Source organism: Maylandia zebra, linkage group LG7 (assembly GCF_041146795.1).
Source record: "Maylandia zebra isolate NMK-2024a linkage group LG7, Mzebra_GT3a, whole genome shotgun sequence".
NCBI classification, from domain to species: domain Eukaryota; kingdom Metazoa; phylum Chordata; class Actinopteri; order Cichliformes; family Cichlidae; genus Maylandia; species Maylandia zebra.
In genome coordinates, this window is record NC_135173.1 from 15,839,173 (window position 1) to 15,866,741 (window position 27,569).

Sequence of the window (27,569 nt, forward strand, 5' to 3'; positions counted from 1 at the left end):
CCCCCGCAGAGTCTGAGCATTTGGGCATTTTAAACCAAACCAAACCTCTGTACAATATAGGCTTGATGTTGCATATTGTATCCTGTAGCTTGTATCCATTCCCTCCTCAGGTGTGTATGCAGAAATGCAACAGAGGCTTTGCAGAAAATCCTGTCATGTAGTGGAATCAGAAGCAATCGGAGGCATAAGTGGATAGTGTGACGTTAAAGCGATGAGGACGCAGATTGGAAGAGAAAGAGGATGTTTAATCTCCTATAATGATGCAACCCAGAGGTCCTGCCAGGCTTGTATAATAGGATCCTGAATTGTGTAAACAGTGGGTAAAAATTTGCCATCTGTGCAGAGGTACGTTTACGGTCAGGCTGTCCGGCTCAACTGCACGTGACTGACAGACGTGTCCGTGGGGCTAATTATAAATGTTAGAAACCATTTATGAATTCATGTATTTCAAAGTGTTTTGCTGTTGGCATTTAAAAGTTTAATCGAAGCAGTGACCGTGCTATGTTGTTCTTTGAAACCAGACTGATTAGAGACCAAGTTTTTTTTTTTTTTAATTGGTCATTCACCAGTTTCTCAAGCACTTTAGCTGGGATGCAAACTTCAGAAATGGGTTGATAGTTATTTAATAAAGTGGGATCACCACCTTTTTGGTAAAGGTAACACAAAAGTTCTTCTCCAAATATCAGGAACAGTATAAGAACATTTGACACTGTTTGGGCTATAATACCAGCAGTGAGATGCAAGAAATATGGAGGGAGGTTATGAAGACCTGCCGATTTTTTTTTTAGGATTGAGGCCTTTTACAGTCTTTAAACTTCACTGACAGAAAATACAGAAATAGAAAAAGTTTGATATTTGAGAATTTTTAGCCCTTATTTGAGCCTTTATTTTGCAAATACTAATTGTTTTGTGATGGACTCGCAGGCCTAGGCCCCTGCAGCCTTTCAGCATATGGGTCGCTTGCTCAAACAGATGACATATAGTTTTAGCTCCATTGCCTGTTTTTTAAATGCTTTTAAAGCTATTGTAGCCTAATGCCACTGTTTAACCACACGGTTCATTACACAAAAAAAGTTTGAGGGCTGAATCAATTATTAGTGCACAACAGAGTCGCCAAAACTGCAATTTTATGACAGCTGAATAAATGCACTGAATACTGCTGCGTGTTAAATCAAGCTTAGGGATGCGTTATTGCACTCTGCTGTGAATCTATCACTTGGCAGGTGTGCACTGAAAACAATCCGCCACCCTTTGCCATCTAATGGCTTTTAAGATCGTTCAAGGAAGCTGTTTGCACCAAAATTCTCATATGACTCATATCATTAGAATAGCCTTCACACCATGTTTTACTGGCTAGGCCTGATAAGGGACGGATGAATGGGAAAAGTGCCCTTGCTCTATGTGTTACGGCTCTTGTTCAGGTCCTTCTAATTAAATGAACTTTCCAAGAGGTGATACATCTTCAATGCCTGATGAAGCATTAAGCTTTAGAAGCTTAGAGTTAAGGCAATCTTAAATACTGTGAAGAAAAACAAGACTCGAAGACTCTCCGGACTTTACTCAGCAATGTTTTAAGACTGAATTTCTCATCATCTGGAAGTGGGGAGTCATAACTGTGTATGAAAAAGAAATGTGGTAATCTGTGTGTCTTCAGTCAGTGTTTGCAGGTCTTTAAACTTAAAAAGTATTGGTTTATTAAAGATGGCATCATTTTGTGCTTCAAACCAGTGTGCCATTCTCCCAGTAACTTAAATGTGTGTCTGTGGTCGTAGTGTCATTGTGTTCCTGAGGTCTGGGCAATTTCCACAGTGTGATCATCATATCGCCCCCCTGTGTGATCAGCAGTAACTGTCGCCATCATCCCTGGGGGTGTATCACAAAAAAACGCAAACAACACTCTCACCAGAACTGCTGACACACACACACACACACATGTTTTGGAGTTTATTTCCCACTCACAGCATGATAACAAAGAATAGAGGCTATACCAGCGGGAAAGCCTCCTTCGCATACAGTGGTGAATGATTTAATTTACTGTTGTGGATGGATATATCGGCCGGACAGCTAAAACCCTGTGAAGTCATAACATTTGCTTGGTTCTTTATTTTTCTTTGTCCCTGCATGTCTTCCTCTCTGTTTTCATATCTATAAAATGAGCAATCCCCACACACAGCAGACTCTTTGACACCTGCCTAGTTTTTGAAGGTGAAGACGGAGGATGAGCGTGTATTTCTGCAAAGGCTCAAATGCAATAAGCTTCAAATCAAGCCAGCAGACACAAACTGCACTCCTGCTGTTGTCCTGATGATGATGGATCAGTGTAACTCCTCTCCAGACGCACATTCATCTCAAAGAGGAGAGACGTGAGCTTGAACTTCTGCGTGGGTGCCCAGACAGGTTTCTGTAGCAAGTGTCAGTTATTTATATGCAAGGATGCTGACATGAAACTATAGCAGGTTAAATATAATGTGAACCTTATAATGATGATAATAATAGCTGAGTACAGTAATAGGGCTGCATGCAGAAATTTGCAGTGATTTGGAAGCTGTTACCAGTCACTCCACCCATCATCCACCCTAATGCAGAGAGCTTCGACCCATTGTGTTCCAGTGTTCACAAGCAAAACGGCTTTTTGTAGATCTGTGTCCTTTAACTTTAGCAGGCAGTTAGGTGACTACAGTATCGACAGTGTCTTACTCACCAAAAACACTCTGACATTGCACTCAGGATCATTTCCAGTTGATAGGAGGATGGAGGCAGCTGGGCAAGGTAGTGCTTCAAATGATTTCAGAATATATTCTACTGTGGCCAGGCTTCATGTCAAGTATTGTTCAAGTAAGCTTTTACCTGACACCAGGGGGAAACTGTGGACTTTCATGTGGACTTGTACAGGATATTACAGACACTGAGCAAGTCCTCTCACCGGATGTGGATGAACAAGAACCAGTTGGATAATGAACACATGTGATTTCCCTTCACAGCTCACCCTGAAAGGCTCTTTGAACCTCATGAAGTCTTTAAAACAAGACAGAGGCCCCACTTGGCTGGAGTATTGGAGTATTCTGTCTGCGCACAGGCCCGTACTTGATCTGAGCCTGCAGATTTTCTGACCTCGATCATATTTGTTTTTTTACATACTTAATGCTCCTTAGAGGAGGTGCATTTGTTCATTCCCATGTGCTGTTGCCTCGGCGTTTTACTGCAAATGTCAAGTCTGATGGTGCTTGATCCTGCAAACCTATGCATGAGTAGGTTTGAGTCATCTAGAACCGTACTGTTTATTTTGTGAGGTGTTTGGAGGAAAAGCTAATTGTGTTGGTCACAAACGTTAATCCAGGCCACAGTGGTGGTGAGGGAGAGGCCATAGTTGTTATTTCATAGTCATTTTATTATGGTAATCAAAAAAAAAAAACTGTGTTTGTCATCAGTCATAAATGCAATTAGTTTCTAAAAAATGAAACTGATGAATGGTTTACTACATGAGCTTTTCTCGTTGCTGCCCCACTTCCGTATGTCTGTTTTATGGAGGGATTCTATTCTTGAAGTTAAACCAAGCTAAACGCTACAGTTAAGAATCACGTGGGCTTTGAAACACGCTGCCAAACTCTCGAGAGACAACATCAGTCACATTAACACAGACTTCTGAATAAGTCTGTCCCAGCAGCTAGCAGAGAGAGCACTCAGGTCACATTATTATCATCTGAACTGATTCTGTCAAGATTTTATTATATAAGAAAAACATGAAGTATTACACACCCAGAAAGTACAGTGAAATATAACATTAATGGTGATGATGATAACAAGAAACACTCCGAGAGTGCAAATCTCCCCCGGGCAGCTCACTCTCTGGGTATTCTTTACTTTTAAGGGAATATTTGTTTTCTTTGTGGTAGTGCAGGAAAATAATGTATTTTGAAAGAAACGCAGATGTGAAAGTGAGGTCAAAGGTCAAATGTGTATAAAATGCATCCTTGAATGTGATATTTAGAAACACCATATACCAACATCATTTTCTAAATGTTCCCAAACAAGCAAAGGCAGCAGAATTTCAAGCATAGCTTTAAAGATAAAAGACATTTTATGAAGATTTGAATTTATTTGACCTTGAAGAAAAGGTCAGAGGTCCAAAGTAATGTGATGCTGTTGAACGGCAGTAAGAAACATAGTTTTGAAAAGCTGTATATAGCAGTATTATCACTTTGACCATCACATCAATCTAGTGGCCTCAGATGAAAAGTCAAAGGTCAAATGTGACATGATATTTTAAATATTTCTACAATAACAGTACACACCACACTTGGTTATTCAGGGTTTTTATCCATTTTTGACCAATAAATCATTGAGTTGACATTTAAAAACAATTCACATCCTAGAAAATAAATGTGGACGTTCACGGAAGAAGAAGAAAAAAGCTTCATCATAAAAAAAACACAAACAAGGTTACATGTTCACAGTTGCAGTGATCTATAGAGATTGACAGACCACGTGACTTTCGCGCGTTGCATGCCGGGAACTCGTGGCGAAACAATCCAAGTACCGCATCAAATGCAAGCATTTGCAGCACCGCAAAACATTCATTCTCCGGTTCCAATAAATTCTTGGTTTTTCTTTGCCCCCCAAAAAAGGTATGTACAAAACGAAGGAGAACAATGCCGGTCCGTACAAAGACAGACTTGATGAAAAGTCAAAGAAAAGATACGAGGAAAAAATCAAAGGAGTGAAAGGGTTAGACCCTTACGAGCACACAGAGTGGACAAAATACGTTAGCGTGCTGCCCAACTTTCACCACGCTCATATTTATAATTACACGGTTCTTGGAGTGAGTGCATACACTCATGAAGTTTAGTAACTTCAGGTCACTGCAACAAGCCCAGGTACGGACCTTGAAATACACTGTGTAGAACGAAAGACCATCGTACGTATCATAAGTTTACCAGTCTCACAAATCGTCTTCATAAATACACATTCGTTAACCGTTTATTAATAGGACCTTTGAGCTCAACGGTAATTAATTAGTAGTGGAAATAATTTCTGGTAGCATCACAGAAATGTAGCAGTGACAATAATATTGGATGCTGTAATCGTACTGGGCAATTAGTGATACAAAAAACTGTTTTATCCTGTGAATAAAAGTATATATTTTTGTCAATGTACCATAATAACAGAAGCGAAACACAATATTGTGTCAGGACAATTCACTATTTATGCACAATAAACAAAGGAGCATAGCGCGACAATTTCTTATATAGGATCACCAGTCATATCTGACAATTTCAGACTTGCTTGTAACCTATATCACCAATTATGTTAAGAAAAATGACGTATTAACTACTACAAAACACTGACCTTTGTGGAAATGCTTGGAGCAGACTAACCTGTGAGCTGGAGTGTTCTGAGACATTATATTTGGTCTTTGAATGGCTGCAATCCAGGCCATCCGTCGCCTCTTTGTTACTTCGGAAACATGGCTCGAACAATTTCTCCTCAACGACGTAATCCGATAACAACCGATCTCTTTACCCGTCGGCTTTCCGTGGCTGTCATGCGACCGGCTATTGCAGTTAATAATACAACAGCTTCTTGCCATTTTTTGTGTTTCTTTTTATCGCTGTATAACTGATTTCAATTGAAAGCCTGCGTGCGCTAGTACCTCTTGCCACGAGTTCCCAGAATTCTTTGCGGTTTTACCCCTGAATGACGTCACATTTTCAATCTCTATTCTGACCAACTCTCTGTGAGAGAGAGGGTTTGACAGCATTTATCCAGTGCCTGACGTCTGGTCTGAGTTTTACTTTGTTTTGCTTTTAGAGATGAAATAAAAGAAGTGCCTTCGGGTGAAGTGTATTTTCCTTTTGAGATACTCCTGCTGTTTTTTCATCGGAGGCCACACATAGCACTTAACCAAAGTGATTGTGTGTCAAATGTGAATAGAGAAAAAAATAATGAAAAACTCAATTATCTATAAATCACCACGTCTTGAAAAAAAAAAAATTAATTAAACATCATGAAGAAAATAATGGTGATCCAGCATGGAGGAGTGACTCGCTTTGATAATGTAAAAAGTGTTATCTTAGGATGCAATGAAAATGTAAACTAATCAATATGAAAAAATCGAATTTTTAAATGTAATTTGGTCTAATTAATATTTTTCTTTTGTAATCTGATGACACAATCCAAGTGATGTTTAATCCTTAAGTACCTAACCCCAGCATTGTTTGAAAAGGCCTTGATGCAGTGTTCCTAATTTGAAAGCTGTGACAGCGAAAGTGTTATAAGCTGAACAAGGATGAATAATTCAAAGGGTAAAGCAAGGAAACTTAGAGGCATGATGGGAAACAGCCCACTGACCTGAATTCTCTTTGTGCAACATCCTTTCACATAAAGCCTCAATGCCTCATAGCCCTTTTCAGTGATAGCGGACAAAAGTGACTCAAAGTGACATCCCGCAGAACTTTACGTCTGTTTCACCGCACTGTTTTTAATATCTCACTGCTTGTACCTGATCATCAAATCCTTGCTGTTTTTCAAATCAACCGCTTGCTCTTCCAGCTGGCTCAGAGTAGAATCGCTGCATTCACACCTAGACACAGTGCTATGAAGCTGTCAGGCGTACGCCAGACTTATCATATTATGACAGAATTAATCAAGAGGAGCATAACGATCTGATAATCATCCTCCTTTCTTGGCTTTAGCATTTGTCACTAACATTTGGAGGCAGTAATAGAGTACACAGTATACGATCAAACAGGCACATGTATACGGTATCATACCCACACACATGGACAGACCTGAAAAATCCTTTTAATCTCACATTAAAAGACCGTCATGGACAAGCTGCACAGGAGAGATCCAAATCCCAGATCACGACCCTCCCTGAAGCTCGTCCAGCTTCACGTCAGATGAGCCTGAGTGGGTGTTTGCGAGAGTGCACAGAAACTGTCTTAGAGACTTTGTTGTATGCTGATGCAGAGAGAATTTGGAGGTGTTTTTTAACCTTATCACCTCACAGCGAGCGTCTTTTTCTCTGAATAGTGGGCGAGTCCCGTACAAAACTCGGACGTGCACACATGCACGCACAGTCTGAGCATGCACATGGGATTAACTTTCTCCTCACAAACCAGTTTAAGCCAGAACACAGCGAGATTAAGCATTACTAGATGAACCCCTTTTATATTTATGTCTTACACGGTGCACCGTCTTCAGATGCTCTGACAACAGAGTACATAGATTCATCGTGCATGACAAAATTGGGCCAATATTATTGATCAGGCCAGTGATTGTCAGATAACTATTATCATATCCCTAATATCCACAGAGTCTGATTTGAATGGTGCTTTTATCATCTCTAAATCATCTCAATTTCCACAGAAGCAATTTCACACAACACCAACTCCAATTTGTGGGTCTATTTTAAACTTTGAGGACCCATCGAGACCACCAAGCAGTGCCCCCGCAGACCAATTAGCTCACTTTGCTCTGACGTATCATCTCAGACATGTTGAGTCTTGCTGCTGTCTTTTAAAATAATCGGGACATTGTTTGACTTTTTTAACCTTTATGCATAAACATAAGCGATTCAACACAGAGTCAGCTTATTGGACAGTTACATTGTATAAGGATACAGCCACTCTTTAATCTAATCCACTGTGACCAGTACACTTTAGGCCTCTAGCCACTTAAGCTCTCAATGATTTACTCCAGTCATAAAGCAAAACACGCGCTGAGCCTTTTTGCTAACCGGACCGTAAAAGCTCTGTTTTCTTTTTAAATGTTAGTGCAGATGTAATTGTCACAAGAAGTCTCCCCACAGAAAAAAGTGCTTGACAACCTACAGCTCTGAGTTGATTAGAAATATCAAAAGTCCTTCCAGAAACAAGTCTTGTCACTAGTCTTGCCATCTTGAAATGCCTCTGGGAACTTAGTTGCTCAGTTATTTTGAAGCATTGCCTTTTAGTGGCCACTGGGACAACTTGTATAGGATCACCAGTCATATCTGACACTTAAAAAGTTTGAAAACTTTTCCCCAAAATAATGTTTTAAAACTTGGAAGTTGTGCCTCTACAACTGTCTTTTGAATTGATTTATCCCACAGATTTCAGTCTCTGCATGTAATGACTCTCTCTGATAATGCCTCTGATGAAACTGACTGAAACGTTAAGCGTGCCAAGGAGGAACCTTTGTGATCCCATGTTGTTATGAGCCTGAGGACAAATTACATGATGAAAACAAAAAAATAATTTCCAGCCCCCATGTCGTGTTTTTGCTGACCATTCAGAGTTATTTTTAAATCCCCGCTCTTGAATGGAGTGGATTTTAAGCTGTAAGCACAATTTTTCTTTAATGCATTGAAGTTTTTCACTTTAATAATTCATTGTAGATGTTAGCTAGAGCTTACGACTTTCATTCATTTCATATCTGCGGGGTTATTGGGGGAACGAACACCATGATTGGCCGACAAGCTTGCATATTAAACTGGCTTTATTCTCACTCAGTGCTGAAAGATCCCGTGATGGTTGGCTGAATGTTAAAAGCATCAGGGGTCATTAAGTTGTTTCCGATTCGAAGCTTGCATTTTTGTTTTATTTTCCCTTTGTCTTTGGAGCTGGGGATTAATGCTGCACATTTACAGTTAAATTCATTAACTGTAAAAAATGAAGAGCAACAGGATGCTTTAAACTTTAAAAGGAGAAACTATAACATACAACTTTGCACCGGGCTATAACCTTTTAAAGTTGGGCCCTTGGTAGAGCAGCCACTGTGGCCTGATTTACCAAAATGACCCTTGTTTATATAAAGCAGTCTGCTGCCTTAGCCTACGGGGCAAAGGCAAATTTTTCAGACTCCAGTGTTGCCAGCATATCTCCAGATAGTTAAAAAATGGATGTCTGGCTCAAGACATCCTGCCGCGTGCATTAGTCATTGTTTACAAATGCAGATGATTTCAAAAATCTTATAAGAGGCGAAACTGTTGTCATGCAGCAGCAAATGGATTTCAGATTGTATATCAGCAAATTCAATCCCTCTTTTGCTTTCTACATAACTCGCTTCAGTCCAAACTCTGAATAATCCATTCAAACTTTTTATTTTTTACACTCCTACATTTTTCTATTTCATCCATAAAAACTACAAGTAAATCCTTCTTAAACCTCATCACTGATTTAAATTTAGTCTACAAGCAGACTCTAAACAGAAACCAGGTCTGATACCAAGCATCTTGTAAATTCTGCATATTCGCATGTAAATATCTGTTTATTAAGATTGTGCAGACCAGTCCAGAAGAAAAAAAGAATCAATTAACTTAAAGCGGTGCTCTTTCATTAACAGACTATATTTAAACAATACTAAGCATGCTAATAGTGGAAACTTGGTCTCCAGCTGCCTCCAAGCTTTCCTCCTCGTTATGTCATCAAGGAAAGCCCACACCACATGGGGGTCAGTTTGGTCCTTCCTGCTTTTAAACCAGAGAAAGTGCGGCCTAGAAAACAGGTGAGAAACACGAAAATGAATTAAAATCTTCTTCAAGATCTCATATATGACCCTGTGTTCAGCATAACACTCACAGGTTTAAATGCTTAACCTGCAGCACGATGGAAGGATGAGGATGACTGCGGTCGACGAACACTGCGTGCCACGTCCTCTTTAATTTACAGGGCCTCCCCATGACAAACCCATTCAGCTCAATGTCATGAAAATGAATTATTGAACAGCTTGCAGCTCGGGCCCTCACTGTACAGAGAGTAAATGATCAATTCATGTTTCACTTGAATGTTTCAGGAAGGTCAGTGAGTGAATTCATAAGATAAGATAAGATAACTCTTTATTGTCATTGCACAGTCATACATAGTACAGTAGTACAATGAAATTGGAAAAACTGTCCTACGTCGGCACTACATATAACACAACACGACACGATATGACACATCACAACGTAACAAACAACACAACACAGTATATTAACTTAGTATAAAAAAGAAGAATCACTGGATGTGAAAAGAAGTCACGTTCCCGTCTAAAGACAACGCCTTAATTTTGTTAATAAATAAGTCAGGAGCTGCAGAGCTGAGGCTGAAGGTCATTTACAGTGTTCTGTTTCAACTGATGGTCGTTCATTATTCTCATTAACTTCTCTCTTTACAGTTCATCGTCACAGTGATGAATATTCTGTTAGCGCAAAGCTAATCGGGGTGTAGAACAAGTTAATGTTATTAAATGTTTATTTGTTCAGGCGGTTGGAGTGCTAAGGCACTGCTGGTCTCGAGGTACTGGAGTGCGTCATTTGATGGAAATGAGGGAGTGCTGATGGTTTTAATGCACTATGAAGGACAGACATTATCAGTGGAGCCCATAAAAAAAGTGGACCTTTTGACAGAGATTTCTCCTTTCTTTTGGTTTTTTTTTTTCATCCCCTCTCATGATTTCAGGGCGCTCAGTTTTTTTTTTTTAATGTTTTGTTGTTATTATTACTGGTCATATATGCTGTTTTGTAAGATACAAGCAAATATAAAAATGGTGAATGCAAAGCAGATACAAGCAAGGAAGTAAAATGATAAGATGAATATTTTAAATAAACTTGTAGCAGGTTGACTAACTCTCGTGTTGCCTCAGTGATGATTCATGATCTGCTTTCCATGGGGAGTTTGCATGTTTGTGTTGGTGTTGCTTTTCTATGGGTGCTCTGGTTTCCTCCCACAGTCCAGAGACAAACACTTTAATTAAATGTTGATTCTGAATTGGGCTGTTAGTCATGTGATGTAGCTGTTAAAGGTGTAACCCTACATCTTGCCTAATGTCAGCTGGGATAGATTTCAGCCCCACTGTGACCCTGGTTGGATAAATGATTAAGAAAATGGATGGAAACCTGATAGGAAACAGCGGAAAGAAACTCATTAATGCTATAATTGATGTACAGCATGTCAAGTTCTTCTTACTTTAACATCTTACCAGGGGTGTTATTTTACTGTTTATTGACTTCAGCTGCTTTATTGAAGAGATAATCCAGTCATGCGGTGTTTATTATATTATATAAAACTGGCTGACCCAGAAGAGCTGGATTTATTAAAGAATTATCCAAACTGATGCAACATCAAATGTCCAAACTGAAATGCCATCATTGTGGTGATTTCCACAATGTTGTACAAGCATTGAAATTGGAGAACAGCATTACATGACTGTTGTCCACTTAGCCATAACAAGTAAGCTTACTTTCTGTTGAGCGGTGCGCCTTTCATATTTTCTTATCACTTTCTCATTCATTAGCTACTATGCTACCAGCTGTCAACATGTAATCTAACGGTGTGAGTTGTGAGCAGACCTCTTCCCTGATTATTTTCAGAGACTTTCGTGGTAATACGTGTAACCATCACATACCACATGGACTTTAGAGTACCACTTTTGTAGTATTGCTGACTTATAATGAAGTGCTGATGTAGTGGTGAGTAGTTCTCTCTGCATAATTTTTGTTTTTTTGATGTCTCTTTGAGAGCTTCATCAACGAGCGCAGCCAAAGCCAATCCATCCTTTAATGCAAGTGCATCTGATTAAAACATATTTGTATTATTCTATTTGCCGTATATAGAAATATAAATTTCACAGTGGATCTGTGTATAAATTGTACAATATGACATAAAACTAAGTGTATAAAACACTTTCTTTTTCTCCATGAGCTATTCTGAAAAACTCATGCATGGAATTTTTTTAGGCTTGAGAGATTTCTGACTGCTCTTCTTTCTTTTAAGCAACTATTGGCATGAACTTTTCCTCCGTTTCTTTTTCCTCAGGCATGCACACAAGCATCAGCGAGATCCTGAAGGAGAAGAGCCTAAAGCCATCTCGCCGCAGTCTGCCCTGCCTGGCCCAGAGTCAGACTCATCCAACCAACCTCAACCACTTCCTGTCTGTGCCTCTGAGCCCGGAGCCTAAACCAGAGGTTGAGGGTCTGAGTCAGAGCATCAGCACTTCCTGCAGCCTCCTCCCCCCACAGACAGGTCAGTCCGCTGTCAGTAACTCACATGTTTTCTATACTCATTAGTGGACGAGATGCTTCAGTTATTAGAGAGCGCCTACATCAATTTAAATTGATCTTGCGAGATATTGAAGCTCACCATGAAAGTATGTGCACACTTTAGCATTACAATATCATACAACTGTAGGTTTAATCACTGTGTCTTGTTTGCTTTTAATTTGTGACTTCTGCTGTTCTTTGCTGGCCAAAAAGAAATAAATAAAAAAAAATAACTTGAAATAAGAAATTCTTGTTTTTGTTGACGAAGCTTTATTTTTTATTTTAATTTTTTTTAAAGATCCACAGCAATCATGGTCTGCAGGGCCTCCTAATAAATATACAGTGGAGGAAATAATTTCTTGATCCGGTTAATGTGCTTCTTCTTTAGTCACTCGTTTGTTTTTTGGTGGTATGATTGCATGTTTTGGATCACTGTCGTGCTAGAAGACCAAGAGTTCTGGCTGAGGGAAGGAGGTTCTCTTCCAGGATTTTATGGTACATGGCCCCATCTAATGGCCCCACAGTGACGTACAGTTATCACGTACTCTAGCACAAGAACGGCCCAAAAACATAACGTTTACATCTCCATGCTTGATGGGGATAGTGTTCTTTGGGTTTATACTCAGCATTGCTCTTCCTAAAGAATTATTTCCCCCAGTGTAAGTGTTTTCTGTGAAGTAATTGTGTTGTATACATCACAGGTTGTATAATATTTCCAAAAAAACAAAAGCCTCTGAAATGTTTTCACCATTATCGCCTTTCATTGTCTGAATGGCATGTTTAATTATTTTCTCCGTACTGTGGACTGATTGTATTGAACTTTAGGTTCAACAGGAATTGAGCTGGTCACTACACGGATTTTTATATTGATGGTGGTACTTAAGGTTTGTGTGTAATATTGATGGAACAGATTGTGTTAATGCTGCAGGGGATTTAGAAAACACTGCGCAAAGTCGCAGCTGCTGGGAGCACGTTCCGAGGGAATGCGATAGCATGGGAAAACGCTGGTAATATAAATACAGTATATTATTGTTATGGGCCAGTACCACGGATGTGCCTGCTGGAGACGAAAATTACTCGGTCTCATTAACAGCTTCAAGAATATTTAGAGGCCACAGACGGTGAGAGTGCTATTTTTTTCACAGCATGAAAACTAGTGCATGCAGCACTTCAGCATATTGGTATTTTCCTGACCTTGAAATGCCCTTTGTCTGCATACTTGTTATTTTGGTGCGGAGTGCAGTGTGCAAAAGTGGGACTTGATATAAGAATTACACACTGTCTGCACGAGGTGTTTCTATTCTGGTGTAAACAGTCTCTTCGTGTGAGGAGCAGGTCTGAATTTTTTTTTTTCCTTTTTGGCTCAGAGTGCAGACAGAAGGAGAGAGTGTAGACAGAGCAAAAAGCAGGAGCTGGTAAACAAGGAAGATCATCCATCAACAGTTTCCCACCTGTGGAAAGTGACAGATGTTTTTCAGTGGTTCTCAAGCTGGAAGACAAACTGCTAGAGAACTGAAAATGTACAGCGGGTTATATTTTACTGCTATTGTTATCATTTTATCGCACCTTGAAACAGGAACTACAGGCATAAAAATCCACACAATTTTTATTTGAATGAGAACTTGAACAGTGCCCACATTATATAAAGACAATTAGATCACACTTCACCTTAAAGGGACACATTCTGCTCATTATTCCACCTCCTTACGTGTACAGAATGGTGACAACTGCACGCTCAAGAAACCCTGCAGCACCTGTGGTGAGCCACTTTGGTCCTTCGAGCCGGATATGCCGCACCTGCATGACATGGCTGCCTCCAGAGAGCAGGATGATGCACGAAGTCCCAGTCCTAGCAGGATCCATCGAATCCCTGGACATCTGGTGGACTATGAGTTGTCCTACCATATCCGTGGGCCAAGGCTGTCACCCAATCTAACAGAGGAGGTTATGATGGCACCGTCAGACTCCCACTACACAAGGAGGCCGGATGTGGAGGAGATAAGATGGCGAAGAATGGAGGATTGTCTGATTAATATCCAGCATCAGATGCGATCTCTGCAAGTGACTGTAGCAGAGTCCCGCGACCTTAACAAACGTGTGCAGCGACTTGAGCAGCTCACCTCTCCAGTGCCAAAGGGGATATTAATGGAGGTGGAACCAATGGCTTCAGCTGTCTCTACACCAAATCCTACAGCCAGGGAGCCCGAATCAATTCAGGAGGGGGAGAGAATTACAGAGCCCATCCGTGTGATGTCAGCTCCTTTAGCCCCAGTCCCTGGCACTTCCACTGCACACGTTGGGCCACCCACAGTGCTCTCTATGGATAGATCAACGTCTGCCCCGAGATTCACTTCGCCATGTCCTTACTATCTTCTCACACCAGTGCATCCAGCAACTCCTGCTCCACCTGCTGTAGCCAGCACTGTAGCTCCACCGGCAATACAGATGTCTGGGCCTCCTGTGCCATCGCAGACACCTCAACCAGACCCTCCCTTAGTGGCTGAGCCAGCCACTATGCAACCTTCTACTGCAAAGGAGGATTTCACTCGGGGTTTTGAGCCATGGATCCCCCCACTTTGCCCTCTTCCTCAACAGCCTCGATATGCTTCATTCCAGCCTGTGCTATCTGCACAGGAGCTTAGACCTCATCCAGGTATGCCCCCAGCAGCAAACCACGTGAGTTCAGAACCCAGTATGTTGGAAATGTTGATTGCATTATTCTATGGCCTCCCTAAGCCCAAGCTCACTGTTTTCAGTTCTGGGAAGGAGAGTGACTTTGCCTTACTGAAGAAAGGACTGGATAGTGTTCTTGGGCCTCACAAGCACTTGTCCGAGGATTATAAGTATCAGATCTTGCTAGATCACTTGAAGTTCCCAAGTGCATTCCAAGTGACTAAATGCTACATCCATGACCCAACTCCATATACTAGTGCAATGAGGGCTCTTGAGCAGAAGTATGGTCAACCAAGACAACTGGTACAGAGTGAACTCAGCGATATCCTGTGCAAACCCAAGTTGGCCTCTGTTTATTATGGACCTGAAACCACAGCCACCAAACCACCTGCTGTGGCCCATCCAGGTCCAAAGGCTGTTGCGATGCAGAAGAAAAGAGAACGTTTCAAGCCTTACTACCCTTTCTGTGAAGGGACAGAGCATTACTGGAGTGGATGTAATGAGTTCTCCCGGCTGGATGTGGCTGCGGTTTGGACTGGATCAGAGATAAGAATAAATGTTGGAGGTGTGGCCGGAACCATTCTGCTGACAACTGCACGCTCAAGAAACCCTGCAGCACCTGTGGTGAGCAACACCTCCTTGTATTACATAGCCTCGCCAAGGCTAAAGAGCAGAACCTCAGTATCCTGACCATGTGCACAGCATCCAGTGTCATCTATGTTGACCATCCCAGTCACTCTGGGAGAGTGATGTTGAAGGTGGTAAGAGTTCAGGTCCGCAATGGGAAGAAAACCATGGACACCTATGCTGTGCTGGATGACGGTTCAGAGAGAACCATAATATTGCCTGCTGCTGTGAAGTTCCTCGGCCTAGCCCCAACAGACGAGGCTCTGGCCCTCCGAACCATCAGACAGGATGTCCTGCAGCTGCATGGGGGAAGCATATCATTGGAGGTGTCCACTAAAGCTAAGCCGAAGGTGAGGCATCAAATACTAAATGCATTCACAACAGAACAACTGGTTCAGGCGGAGCAATCTAGCCCAGTGGAAACACTCAAAAGGAAGTACAGTCACCTACAAAGACTTCCCTTCACAGGTTTCAGCAAGGTGAAACCTATGATCCTGATTGGATCAGATCACCCGCACCTTATCACTCCAGTATACCCGGTGCTTCGTGGACCACCTGGAGGGCCAGTAGCAGTCTGCACAGAGCTGGGGTTGATGCTGCAGGGACCTGCCAAGAGTCTTCCTCATCCAGCCGCTGGACAGGCATGCTTGCACTCATCATTCATCCCACAGACTTCAGAGCTCTCCAAAGATGTTGAGAGGCTATGGCAGCTTGATGTCCTCCTGTTTAGGAATGAAAAGGAGGTCACCAGGTCAAAGGAAGACCAGCAGGCAATCGACATTCTTGAATCAAGGACAGTCCGCATACAGGTAGAGGGAGTCCACCGATATGCTACTCCCTTGCTTCGCCGCACGGAGTTTACTCAGGTGAAGGCACCTTAAGAAGCTGTCATGGCTCTTCTGAGGGCCAATGAGCGTCGGCTATGAAAACTGGAGAAGGCGGGCTATCCACTTTGTACAGAATGGTGTACGTCAGTTTAATGCTGGGTGGTGCTGCAATAGTAACTATCCTCGGTCAGAAGGAGAGGCTGACATCCAGGGATTAGATTACCGCAGGTGGAGTTTATTGGCGGTCAGATGGATGGTACAGGGAGGTATGGCATACAGTAGGAGGATGTGGGGGGGTAATATGGTGTGGTTTGTTTATGTGACGCACACCATCCCCAACAAATACAGGATGGGCTATTTGCTTTCCTTCCCAGCAGCTCTCTCCTCAATCGTTAGCCCAGGAACGAACGAAGACCATCTAGCTCAGAAATCCCATGAATCCCATCACTGCCCAGAGGCCACTGGGTAATGTAGTTCACACTAACACACTGGCTTTTCTACATTAAGTCTATTGTTTGACTCTACTCCGCATTATTAACAGTCCAAAGTAATCCTTACTTATCTCAGACTGGTTCTTGGTGCAACACCTCAGTTAATACACTCACAGAAAGAAGCTATTTTACCTCTCTTCCCCCGTAACAGTACACCTGACAGAAAACAGGGAGAAACATAACCGGTCCCCCTTAAAGATAAAAAGGTTTTGACAGTTAACATCACATTAAGTAGCAAGTATTTCTGCTCATCTGTATTATAATGATATTTTTTCCAGATGTGAAATAAAATAGATAAATCCGCTCGCTTTTTACTTCTGAGCCTCTTCATGAATCATCGCAACTGATCAGCTTCAAATATTCATATTAGTTTCACAGTGTAATTGGACATCTCGTCTCCTTTCGGATTTGTTTTACTACCAAATATTAGCCAGACGCCAGTCATTTTTCAACACAATACTTTTATTTCTAAATGATAAAAAAACTACAAATATTAACTTTAATTGTGGGGAAACTTTAAACTAGCTGCTTTGTTAGGTACATCTTACAAAGTACTGAGTGTGGACCCCCTTTTTCCTTCAGAGCTTCCTTAATTCATTATTGCGTATATTCGTAAAGGTGCTGGAAACATCCAACACATCCCCAAGGTGATCTATTAGATTGAGATTTGGTGATTGTGGGGGCGTTTTGAGCACAGTGAACTCGTTGTACCAATTTGAGGTTATTTGAGTTTTGTGACATGATGTGTTGTCCTGGTGGAAGCATCTATCAGAAGATTTATCCACAGTGGTCATAAAGGGCAGGCTGTGGTGGTTAAACAATGCTCAGTCGGTACTAAGGGAGCCTAAAGTGTGCCACAAAATTATGCCACCATGAGCGTGAACTACTGATTTAAGGCAGAATGGATCCATGCTTTCATGTTGTTTATGATAAATTCAGAGCCTACCTTCCCAACACTCCTGCAGAAATTGAAACTCATCAAATCAAGCAATGTTGTTCGAGTCTTCTCTTGTGCACGTTTGGTGAGGCTGTGCAAGCTATATCCTTGGTTCCCTGTTGTTAGCTGACAACAGTGACTTTCTGTGTTGTCCATCTGCTTCTCTGTGTTCAGAGATGTTCTGCATACATTGATTGTAACGAGTGGCTATGTCAGGTATTGTTGCCTTCCTGTTAGCTCAAAACAGTCTGGCTATTCTCTTCTGTCATCACCACCCAGAGAACTGCTGCTCACTGAATATTTTCTCTCTTTCGGTCCATTTTCTGTAAACCCTGGAGACAACTGTATGTGAAAATCCCATTAGATCAGCTTTTTGTGAAATACTCAACCCACCTTGTCTGGCACCAACAACCATGCCACATTCAAATCACCTTTCCTCCCTCTGTTATTTGGTTTGAACTTCAGCAGAAGGCACACTCTACACCTGCCCCACTTCATTAACAAGCAGTTGAGCGGGTGTACCTAATAAAGTGAGTATAAATAGAGAATTAAAACAAACTGTATACAAACTGTGTACACCAGTAGGTGTAAAGAAGGTTGTCAATTTAGCTCCTCTTTCTGGACTAGATTTGTAGACTTGGGAAGAAATGCTTTAATACTATTATAGTTTCATCCTGTTTGTGCTGGGGAACAGATATTTCCTTCCATAACCTCCCTGCATTCGACATCTGACACATGTGAAGGCGAGCTGAAAACATGTGGAGGTTGTTAGCCACAGCACGTATAAATGAACCCTATGCTGCTTTTTTTTCCCAAACACTGAAATTTTGGCTCATTCTGATCGCTCTAGAAATCCAGACGAAAACTCCAGGTCACAGGAGCAAGGTTAGCTACAGAAAAAGAAGTAGAACCCATACAGCAGCATTGCTTCTCTTAACCCTTGTGTGGTGTTCGTATTTTTGTTACTCAGCCAGTGTTCATGGGTCTGGTGGACCCGCTAGAGTTTTGGCTTTCCAAATTAACACTATCAAACAATTTTATGTTAAATTACTCAACAGATGTTTACTTCATCCCAATTACAAGACATATGAACAGCAAACATGGTTAATTTTTTCCCTTTACCTTTGTTAGATCACATTTATGAATTAATGTGCTTCTCGTTTTTCTTTTATATAAAATGTTATAAATAAATCAGTTATAATCAAGTGGAGTGAGTGGAAAGACACAACACATTTACACGTGAAAAAAATAATTAATTGTTTAATTTTTCTTTTGAAAAAAAACTGAACACGGGTCTCACAGACCCGAACACCATACAAGGGTTAATATGGATTTCTTATACTTGGTTTCTGCACATCAGTATCAAACAATACACTACACTGATAAGGAGGTAAGGATACAGCTGCCTGAAGAAATTAGCTAATGAGCTGTCACATGTACCTGAGAAAGTATAACTTGTGCTTTGCTGTGCTGTGAAATGCCTCATCTCCCATGCCACGCAATTACAGAGCTTGTATTATGAAGTTTAGATTGTGTCATAACAACCCACACACCAAGTATTTCTTGAGACTAATAAATCATTTTGTTTTGCACAGCAAACACATTTGCCCTCATAAAATGGTGAGCTGAAAAGCTAACACACATTTTGCTGCAGAGGAATAATCAGCAAGGCAAAAAAAAAAAGCAATGCTGGGACATTTAGAAAATGAATTTATGGCACAATATTTACTGTTTATATTGTGTGGGCTGGACAAAATGTTATTTGGTTTGCACATATCAAGGCAGGAAATAAGATTGGGGCTTTTTAAACGTCGGTGCTCGGATCTGTTAAATTGCATCAACCTGTTTTCAACCTGACACCCACGTTTAAATACGTAAGTTAGCTCTTAGCGAAATAAAAATCTAATGTCAGCGTTGGCAGCCAGATTAGGGAGAATATTGACTTTAGCAAGAACAAAGACCTATTGCACTTCAGGTACTCTTAGTTGTTTCTTACCAGTTCAGTAGTGTTTTTATTGGTCCTGCTGTGACTTGTGTGCAGCAGAGGATGGCAAGGATCACTTTGTGGAGGAGTCTGAAGTGAGTACGTGTGAAACGAGGGCAGACGAGTCATTTCTGCTGCAAAAGCCTGTCACCCGTGCTAAATTAGAGGCCCGCACAGATTCAGTTCAGGTAACACACTTTCACTGATCCACCTGAATCATCACAAAATGTAAACTGATGATGTTCCAAGTTATTTTGGCATTAGCACACTGAGAAGCAGTCCTTTGTGTTGGATAAAACTTTGTTGTTCCAGAGAAAGAAACCAACGGATTCATCCGGGCTCTTTTTCCGAGATGGTAAAAAGCGCATCGACTACATCCTGGTTTATAAGAAGTCGAGTCCACAGGTGGAGAAGCGGTGCACGTTTGAAAAGAATTTACGAGCTGAAGGTTTGATGCTGGAGAAAGAGGTAAATATACCTGGGAGACTTTTAGTTGCTTTATTATTTACTTAAATCTCCCTTGTTCTCAGTTCCCTGCACTCCTTTTTTGTTTCGAAAGCCTTCCTTGACGAACAACGACATCATGTTTGTGAAGATCCATGCTACCTGGGACACGCTTTGCAAGTACGCTGAGCAGATGAATATCCGAATGCCTTTCAGGTAAATAAAGAATGAACCTTTTAACTCTGAAAAAACATAAAAGTAGATCTTTTTGTTGTTGTTTTTTAAGCCACAAGCAACTTTACACAGTCTTTCTAACCTATATTCTTGTCTGTTATTAAAGAAAAAAATGCTACTTTACAGACTGGAAGAGCAAAACCTTGGGCAGGTAAGTCGATTTAAGGAATAATTTACTCTGAATACATCTGTGTCTCTAATCAAATCCATAGGCATAGGTGTGTCTGGGGGATTCAGTAGTAAGTTGGATGATGGACTGAATTTATGAGTCTGTGAGGAACAGAGACGGTGGAAGATTGAGTAAGCCTGTTTTTGTCCTTTTGCAGCCCTCATAGTGATAAAGTATGTGAAAGTTGAGTGTACTGTACATATAGAGTATTTATAAACATTGGAATTTTAAAGTTGGCAGGTATGCAGTAAAGATGAGTTGCAATAAATAATTGAAAAGGAAAGCTTTTAACAATAATTAACAATATCAACTACTATTCTTAACTGATTAAGTGCGGTACTTAATTTTTCAGGGTTTTCCAAATACATGGCCTTTTTTATTTATTTAAAAAATAATGAGTTTACGATACAGCACGTTTTTAAAGGTCCAGTAAAGCAGCTCACCCAGTTCTGACTGCTTTTCTATAAAATACTCTTCATAAAAGATCAAATGGAGCCCCACAGACTTATTTGCATGCTATTTTTAGAGAGCCGCATTTGCGCTTTGATGTGGTGTTCAAGTGTTGTCCAAGTTCTGTGAAGAACTCCAAATTTCCATTTCCTCTTCTCACTGGAAAGCAGACAGAAATAACCAGAAACTGAAAGAAAATGTGGTAGAACACTGTTTTAAAAACCACCATACTAAAAATCAAAACACCTGGTTCTTAGATTTTTGTACACCAAACTTATTTTCCCAGTCATGTAAAGGTCGCATCAAATTGCTGGATAGATCATCAGTATGTGGTTAATCACTCGTGAATGAGTCGTGCACAGCCATAGTTTTCATTAAATGCAAATGATTCTCAACTGATGGTCAAATATATTGATTTACAATATTTCCTTTAAAATATATACTCACTCATGCAGCAAAATGTTTGATAACTTTAGTCATGGCTTATTTGTTATAATTATTTAACATTATGGAGAAATGCATAAAATTTGAAAGCTATTTTTTCAATGGCTTTACTCACTTGATGAGAAAGAACTAAAATGATACTTGAGCAACAGCAAAGTGGACACTTAATGTCTGAGCTATGAAAGGGCCTTTGTTAAGCTCTGTAAAGGTAACATTTAGTGAAGTGTGATACTGCTGGTGGTGGAGGACTGTTCGCTTCAATCCATTAAACTATGAACATGCTGGGAGTGTTGTCGTTGCTGTTGTTTTGCTGTTTTGAACACAGCTTATTAGCATAGCTGAACAAGGCTAAGTGGACCTGACACACTAACTGCAGTATAAGTGCCCACTTTAGTGTTTTATTCTACTTAAATGCCGACTGCGTTGTAGCCATAAACTAACACAATGACACATGATGGACAGACTGTAGTCAGTAGAAAATTAAAGAGGTTGACCGTACTCTGATAACTGCAGGCTTGTTTTGTTACGCTTTCACATACCGTGTATACACACTAACCGCACGCACAAAAATCAGACAATATCACACGGACAGACAAAAATCACTCGCCCACCTGTCCAACTGAGAACAAAGCACTTCAGGGAACTAAATTAAATCTTGTGTGAGAGCGATCTTAGTCATTGTGAAGAATGAGGATCATTATGTTTTCCTCAGCGCTCCTGCAGGCTTTCGCTAAGCTGTTGTTCTTAAAAGAAAAATCTACCCAAGCAGTAAATGAGCTTTATGTGTTAACTAATGGTTTGTCTCTAACTCACATTTCTGTAATGCCGAACAAATGGGCTGTGGCGACTGCTTGTTGGTTTGATATCAGTATCTTTACATACAGTACCTGGAGCCTTCATAACAACACATTAAACACTATCTGTCAGCAAGTACGTTTTGCAGCAGAATTGCTATTTGTATTTATTTAATGCATACAAGAACAGCAGCCTCACAAATTACTGGAGGCCTCTCCAACAAATCTGGAGAAGGATGCATTGCCAAGCGAGCAGATTTTTAGCTGCATAGCAGAGTCACTGAAAGAGTGTCTGTCTGAAGGCTGATCAAACACTTGTCCAGACTGAAGGATTGTCAGGACATTTTGTACAGAAACTGATGGCTGCCTGAGGATAATTCCTGCTGGGACTGATATTAAAGTCAGATACATTTTATTAATAAAGCCCGGTATCAAAAACTGTGATGTCCTCTCTACCCTTAGATCCTTACATCTGTTTCTTTTTGCAGCTTCTTACTACTTATGTCATCACCATTAGGTTTCAATTTATTAGATTTTAACTTAAATTTCTTTATAATTGTGAGTCGACTACAGTTAAATTTTATATGCAAATTTTTACATTTATACAGACCAAGGCATCGGCAGCAGCTCTGAGATTTTCACCTTTTTATACTTTGAAATATCTTCAAATGTACTCTTTGCATTGATGAAAATGATAATTCAGTTAACTTGTTATTGACTAAATATCTGAAAATTAATGCTTCACTGTATTTTTTTTATGACAAGTTAATGTCCTAAAATTAGATAGTGTGCAATGTAAAACTCAGACAGGATATAAAAGATGTCCAACAGTATCACCCAGTTTGTTAAATTCTGTTTTAAACTCTCTTTTTTTGGGCGCCACAAATGACCATACTTGGAACTGGGTTCAGTGCTAACGTAATACTATACATTTGGTTATTCCTGAATGGTGAATATATGTATATATGGCACAGTCATACAGATAGACACTAGTGCACATTTAAATGGCCTGTATTTGTATAGCGCTTTTACTAGTCCCCCCCCTAGGGACCCCAAAGCACTTTACACACCCAGTCATTCACCCATTCACACACACATTCACACACTGGTGGAGGCAAGCTACAGTTGCCCTGGGGCAGACTGACAGAAGTCAGGCTGCCATATCGCGCCATCGGCCCTTCTGGCCAACACCAGTAGGCGGTAGGTGAAGTGTCTTGCCCAAGGACACAACGACCGAGACTGTCCGAGCCGGGGCTCGAACCGGCAACCTTCCGATTACAAGGCAAACTCCCAACTCTTGAGCCACGATCGCCCTACTACTTACTACTTCTATAGGAATTCAGAGGCTAAGTTGGTGCCAGATGTCTGCAATTAGATACCCAGGAAAACCTCATCTCTCTGACAGCCCAGCTTAGATTTGCAGTGTCCTTTGGACCACATTGGAGATGTTTGGCATAATACACAGTGGAACAGTTGATTTGGGCTTGTTTTGCAGCCACAGGACCTGGGCAGCTTAGTCATTTAGTCGAGTATGAACTCCGCTGTATATCAGTGTATTATAGAGTCAAATGTTAGGCCATCTGCCCAACAGCTAAAGCTTGGCCTGAAACTGGGTCATACACCAAGACAATGATGCCAAGCACAGCAGCAAAGCTACAACAGAATTGCTGAAAAAGAAAACAATCAAGGAGCTGCAATGACCCAAAGTTCAGAGCTCAACCAAACTGAAATGCTTTAGCTGCATGCAAACCTCAATGAAGTAAAGTAACGTTTTAAAGAAGAGTAGGTTAAAATTCTTTATAAGTGAGACACTTATAAAGTCATATAGAAAATGATTGCTTTACGTTATTGCTGCTAAAGGGGGTTGTGGACGCTGTAAAATGTAATGGCCTACACCTTTCACCAAATGAAAACATTTGGCATGAAATAAACAATAAAAAAAAAAGTTTGTGTGTATAGAGACCGCATGGAGTTCAACAAAAACTTTCCTTTTTCAATTGACTTGGGTAGGTGTTTGTTAGCATAAGCAAAAATATAGTGATGCTATGATTTGGATTAAGCTAGCTGTTATCCTGGATCAGTCTCTCTCGGGCTCACGGAAATGAGAATGAAAAAAGATAATCAGACGTGCTGTCCAGCAATGCATGTACATGTGTGTGCAAACATGCTTTTTTTGTGCTAGCGCGAAGTCGTCATGGTAGGTCCGGAGAAAAGGGTCAGGGAACTCCGTCTCATACCAAAGTAAACAATCTTCATTTAATCTGTGCTGTTAATCTCGTTTCTCTGCGTGCGCCTGTGCAGCAGGTTTCATCTGAGATGTCGCCAAATCAAAAGCTGGCTTCCCAGAAATCCCATGAAGCTGGACAAAGAGGCCTTGCCTGACCTGGAGGAAACCGACTGCTACACAGCTCCCTTCAGCAGAGCACGCATGCATCAGTAAGGAGGATGTATACACACTCGTGCATGCCAGGACTCACAAACAGGATCACAGTGTTTTTACCGGGCAACAGCATTCCTAGCCCCCCCACCCCTCTTTTTAACCATCACTTCCACTCACGTCCTGAAGTCTTAATGTGGAATTTAGAAACCACGCGATGAAATTTGCACTTTAAAGTCTTGTATATTTTATAGTTTTGCATTTGAACTTGGGAGCCATGATGATAAAGACAAGTTGATCATAAATAAGAAATTGAAATACAGCAGCAGATGTGCGTGAAATAACTTGCTTGCTGTTCCATATTTTCAACACTTCCCTGTGATGAAAGGCATCATCTAATCTCGTCTATCAGTGAATCATTTCCACTTTCCCTTAGCTTGTCAGCCTGGGCCGTTTTTTTAAGGGGAAAGGGGATAATAATGTTGGGATGAATACAAGCTTTGCACCATAAATTGTGTTTTAATAACCTCCCATCGTTATCGACTCAGCTCTCATTAAAGGCCTCTGCTGAGTGATATTGATACACTGTTGCTTTATGAATAACTGAAGGAGTGTGCCGTTATTTCCTCCCAGCTTCACGATCAACAACAGAGAGACCTTCTTCTCCAATTCTACCAGAAGTAGAATAGTCCATCATGTCCTGCAGCGCACCAAGTATGAGGACGGAAAATCAAAGATGGGTAAATCACCGTGCTTTCTCCTCACGTTCAGAACAATGTTTCCCGCAGCATCGCACAAATGCCATTCCGTATAACCATCTTAATGATCCATTTAGGACAATTTATCCACTGAGAAAGGAACGGAGCCTACATTTATTTTAAAAGGGAAAACGTCAGTTTCTGTTAATTTGATTTCAGAGTGATAGGGGGAGCTGCCGATGCAAAAGTGGTACAGTCTAATTTGTGTCTGATCTCTCCTCTCTTCTCCTTCTGGGCAATTGGTTTTCTTTTTTTCTTTTTATCTCAGCATCTTCTCTGTCTACTGCCAACATTATTTGCTGATTAAAGTTTGGCCTCAGCATCTTGGAATGGGTTTCACGTTAATATTTTAATAGCTTTGACCACTTTACTTTCCAAGAAATCAGATCAGCTCAGTCACAAGATGGAGCAACCCTTTTCAAATCCATACTCCACCTTATCGCACTGTCTGGTGTTTCAGTAAATGGATGACAATAATTGCGCTTTTGTCCTGCAGAAATAACGGTTTTAATGAGCCACTCTGTGGATTTGTCTCTCAATTACAAGTGGGTTTAAATTTTTAATGTGGCATCCTTGTTCTTTATTCCACTGTAGGAATCAACCGGCTATTGGGCAACAATACGTATGAGGCTGCATTTCCTCCACATGAGGTGAGATGATTTTAATTCCTACTGAAAAGATGTTGAGACTCACAAATTACTAATATGAGTAATCACATTTTTATTCATGCAGAGTTTTTAAAGGCATTCAGAGACCTTTTGCATTGATTCATTCATTCAAAGAGAGAGAAAGTCTTTAAACTACGTGGTTTGATTACAAATCCATAAAGAGCAAATGAGATACCTGATATAAATTTGGCTGCTATTCTCGTCCAAGTTCGCTCCTCACAAGGTAATGCACCTCATCCAGAAGTCTTGCTATAAGACTGTGCATACTCATGCCAGGTCTTGTACTTACTACATGAATATTCACAATTGCAATTTTACCATTTGATGTCAGACTATCGATGCAGAGCTCTACAACTGAGGTGTCTGAGAGAATGATCAATGCAAACAACCTAAACTTGTGGCTCCAATTCAGTTCCAGTTCAGTTCCAATTCAGGGTTGTACCTAAAAGCTAATTCAGAAATTAACTTATCCTTTGGACTCTGGGAAGAAGCTGGAGTACCCGAAAAGAACCAATGTGTGCCCAGGTAGAACACGCAAACACACACAGAAATGTCCTGGCTGTCTGACTGGCTGGCTGGTGGATTCAAACCCTGACGCGAGTCCCAGATTTGGCTAAAATTAAATTCAGATTGCTTGCACAGGCTGTGCAAACATCTTGAGCTCAGTCCCTCACTTCTTTAAATTTTGCTAAGAAAGTGAAAAGCAGTTAATTTTTATTTAAACATTGTTACAAAATCAGTTTCACCCCGGTTCTTTTTTATTCCTCGAAGCATCCAGAGACGGCACCGGACTCAGTAGTCATTTTCACAAAAACCTTTATTCATCTTTATTCATCTTCATTTACGCATGCATCTTCTAGAAGGGAAGACGTGCAAGGCCGGTGTCCCTCTGCAGATCTTCCACTCCTTTGTCTGTGAAACACAATTTTGTAGAAGTGACCCCATCATAAAACCCCCATGGTGTGCTGCAAACTCTGTGTCTGTGTGTATGCACGAGCACGTGAGTGCCTGTGTGTGCGTGTACCCTGTATGTCTATGTGAGTGCACGTGAGTGAATGTGCGTGTGGATGTGTGAGTGTAACAGTTTAAGCACTGTGTGTGTGTGTGTGTGTCTCTGCGTACGTGACTTCCTGGGGGTCATAAAAGTAATCTCACCCAAGCTACACCAAATTCCTCTACACAACATAGAAAACAGAGTTAACATATTACAAACACTGAGACCCCCACTCTGCATGGGTCAGATGGGCCATTGGCCTCTTGTTGTCTTACATTTACAGATAAGGTGGAGAGTCTCCTACAAACCTACTTCTAAGTTTATAACAATTATGAGTTTTATTAAAGGTACAAGCATCAGCATCAGCAATCCCCAACTGTAGCTTCCTGTCTCCTTTTATGGCAGGCAGACCCCCAGTGTCCATAAATTCCTTTTTCTCTAAACAAATACACACTCTCAGGCCTACAGCTAAGCCAAACTAAAACGCAGACAAATCCTTCCCTATTCCTCTGATCTAAACAAATTTAACACATCATATTATAATAATTATTTTCTTGTACTCACAATAATACATAGAAATACATATATATATGTATTTGGCATAACCACCTTTACTTCAAAGTTTGAACTCTCTTAGTCAAACTTTCTTAGAATTTCTATCTGAAGATGACTTTTCCATAAAGTCATCTTTAGGAAT

The 27,569-nt window shown here is 40.7% G+C and overlaps 1 protein-coding gene across 5 annotated transcripts in view; it reads left to right on the forward strand.

Moving 5' to 3' along the window:
• Positions 1-27,569, forward strand: part of ano3 (anoctamin 3) — a 51,037-nt gene that overhangs the window by 7,866 nt on the left and 15,602 nt on the right. For 2 of the 5 annotated variants that reach the window (XM_076885844.1, XM_004575115.3), the window contains exons 2-9: positions 11,778-11,984; positions 19,598-19,728; positions 19,853-20,008; positions 20,100-20,200; positions 20,325-20,369; positions 24,377-24,511; positions 25,086-25,192; positions 25,805-25,860. In XM_076885844.1, the coding sequence (XP_076741959.1) occupies positions 11,780-11,984; positions 19,598-19,728; positions 19,853-20,008; positions 20,100-20,200; positions 20,325-20,369; positions 24,377-24,511; positions 25,086-25,192; positions 25,805-25,860 (936 nt within the window). In that variant the 5' untranslated portion in view covers positions 11,778-11,779. Of the gene's footprint in view, positions 1-11,777; positions 11,985-16,104; positions 16,168-19,597; positions 19,729-19,852; positions 20,009-20,099; positions 20,201-20,324; positions 20,370-24,376; positions 24,512-25,085; positions 25,193-25,804; positions 25,861-27,569 lie in introns of those variants that run through there. The other 3 variants (XM_004575117.3, XM_004575116.3, XM_076885845.1) reach the window with 3 other exon arrangements.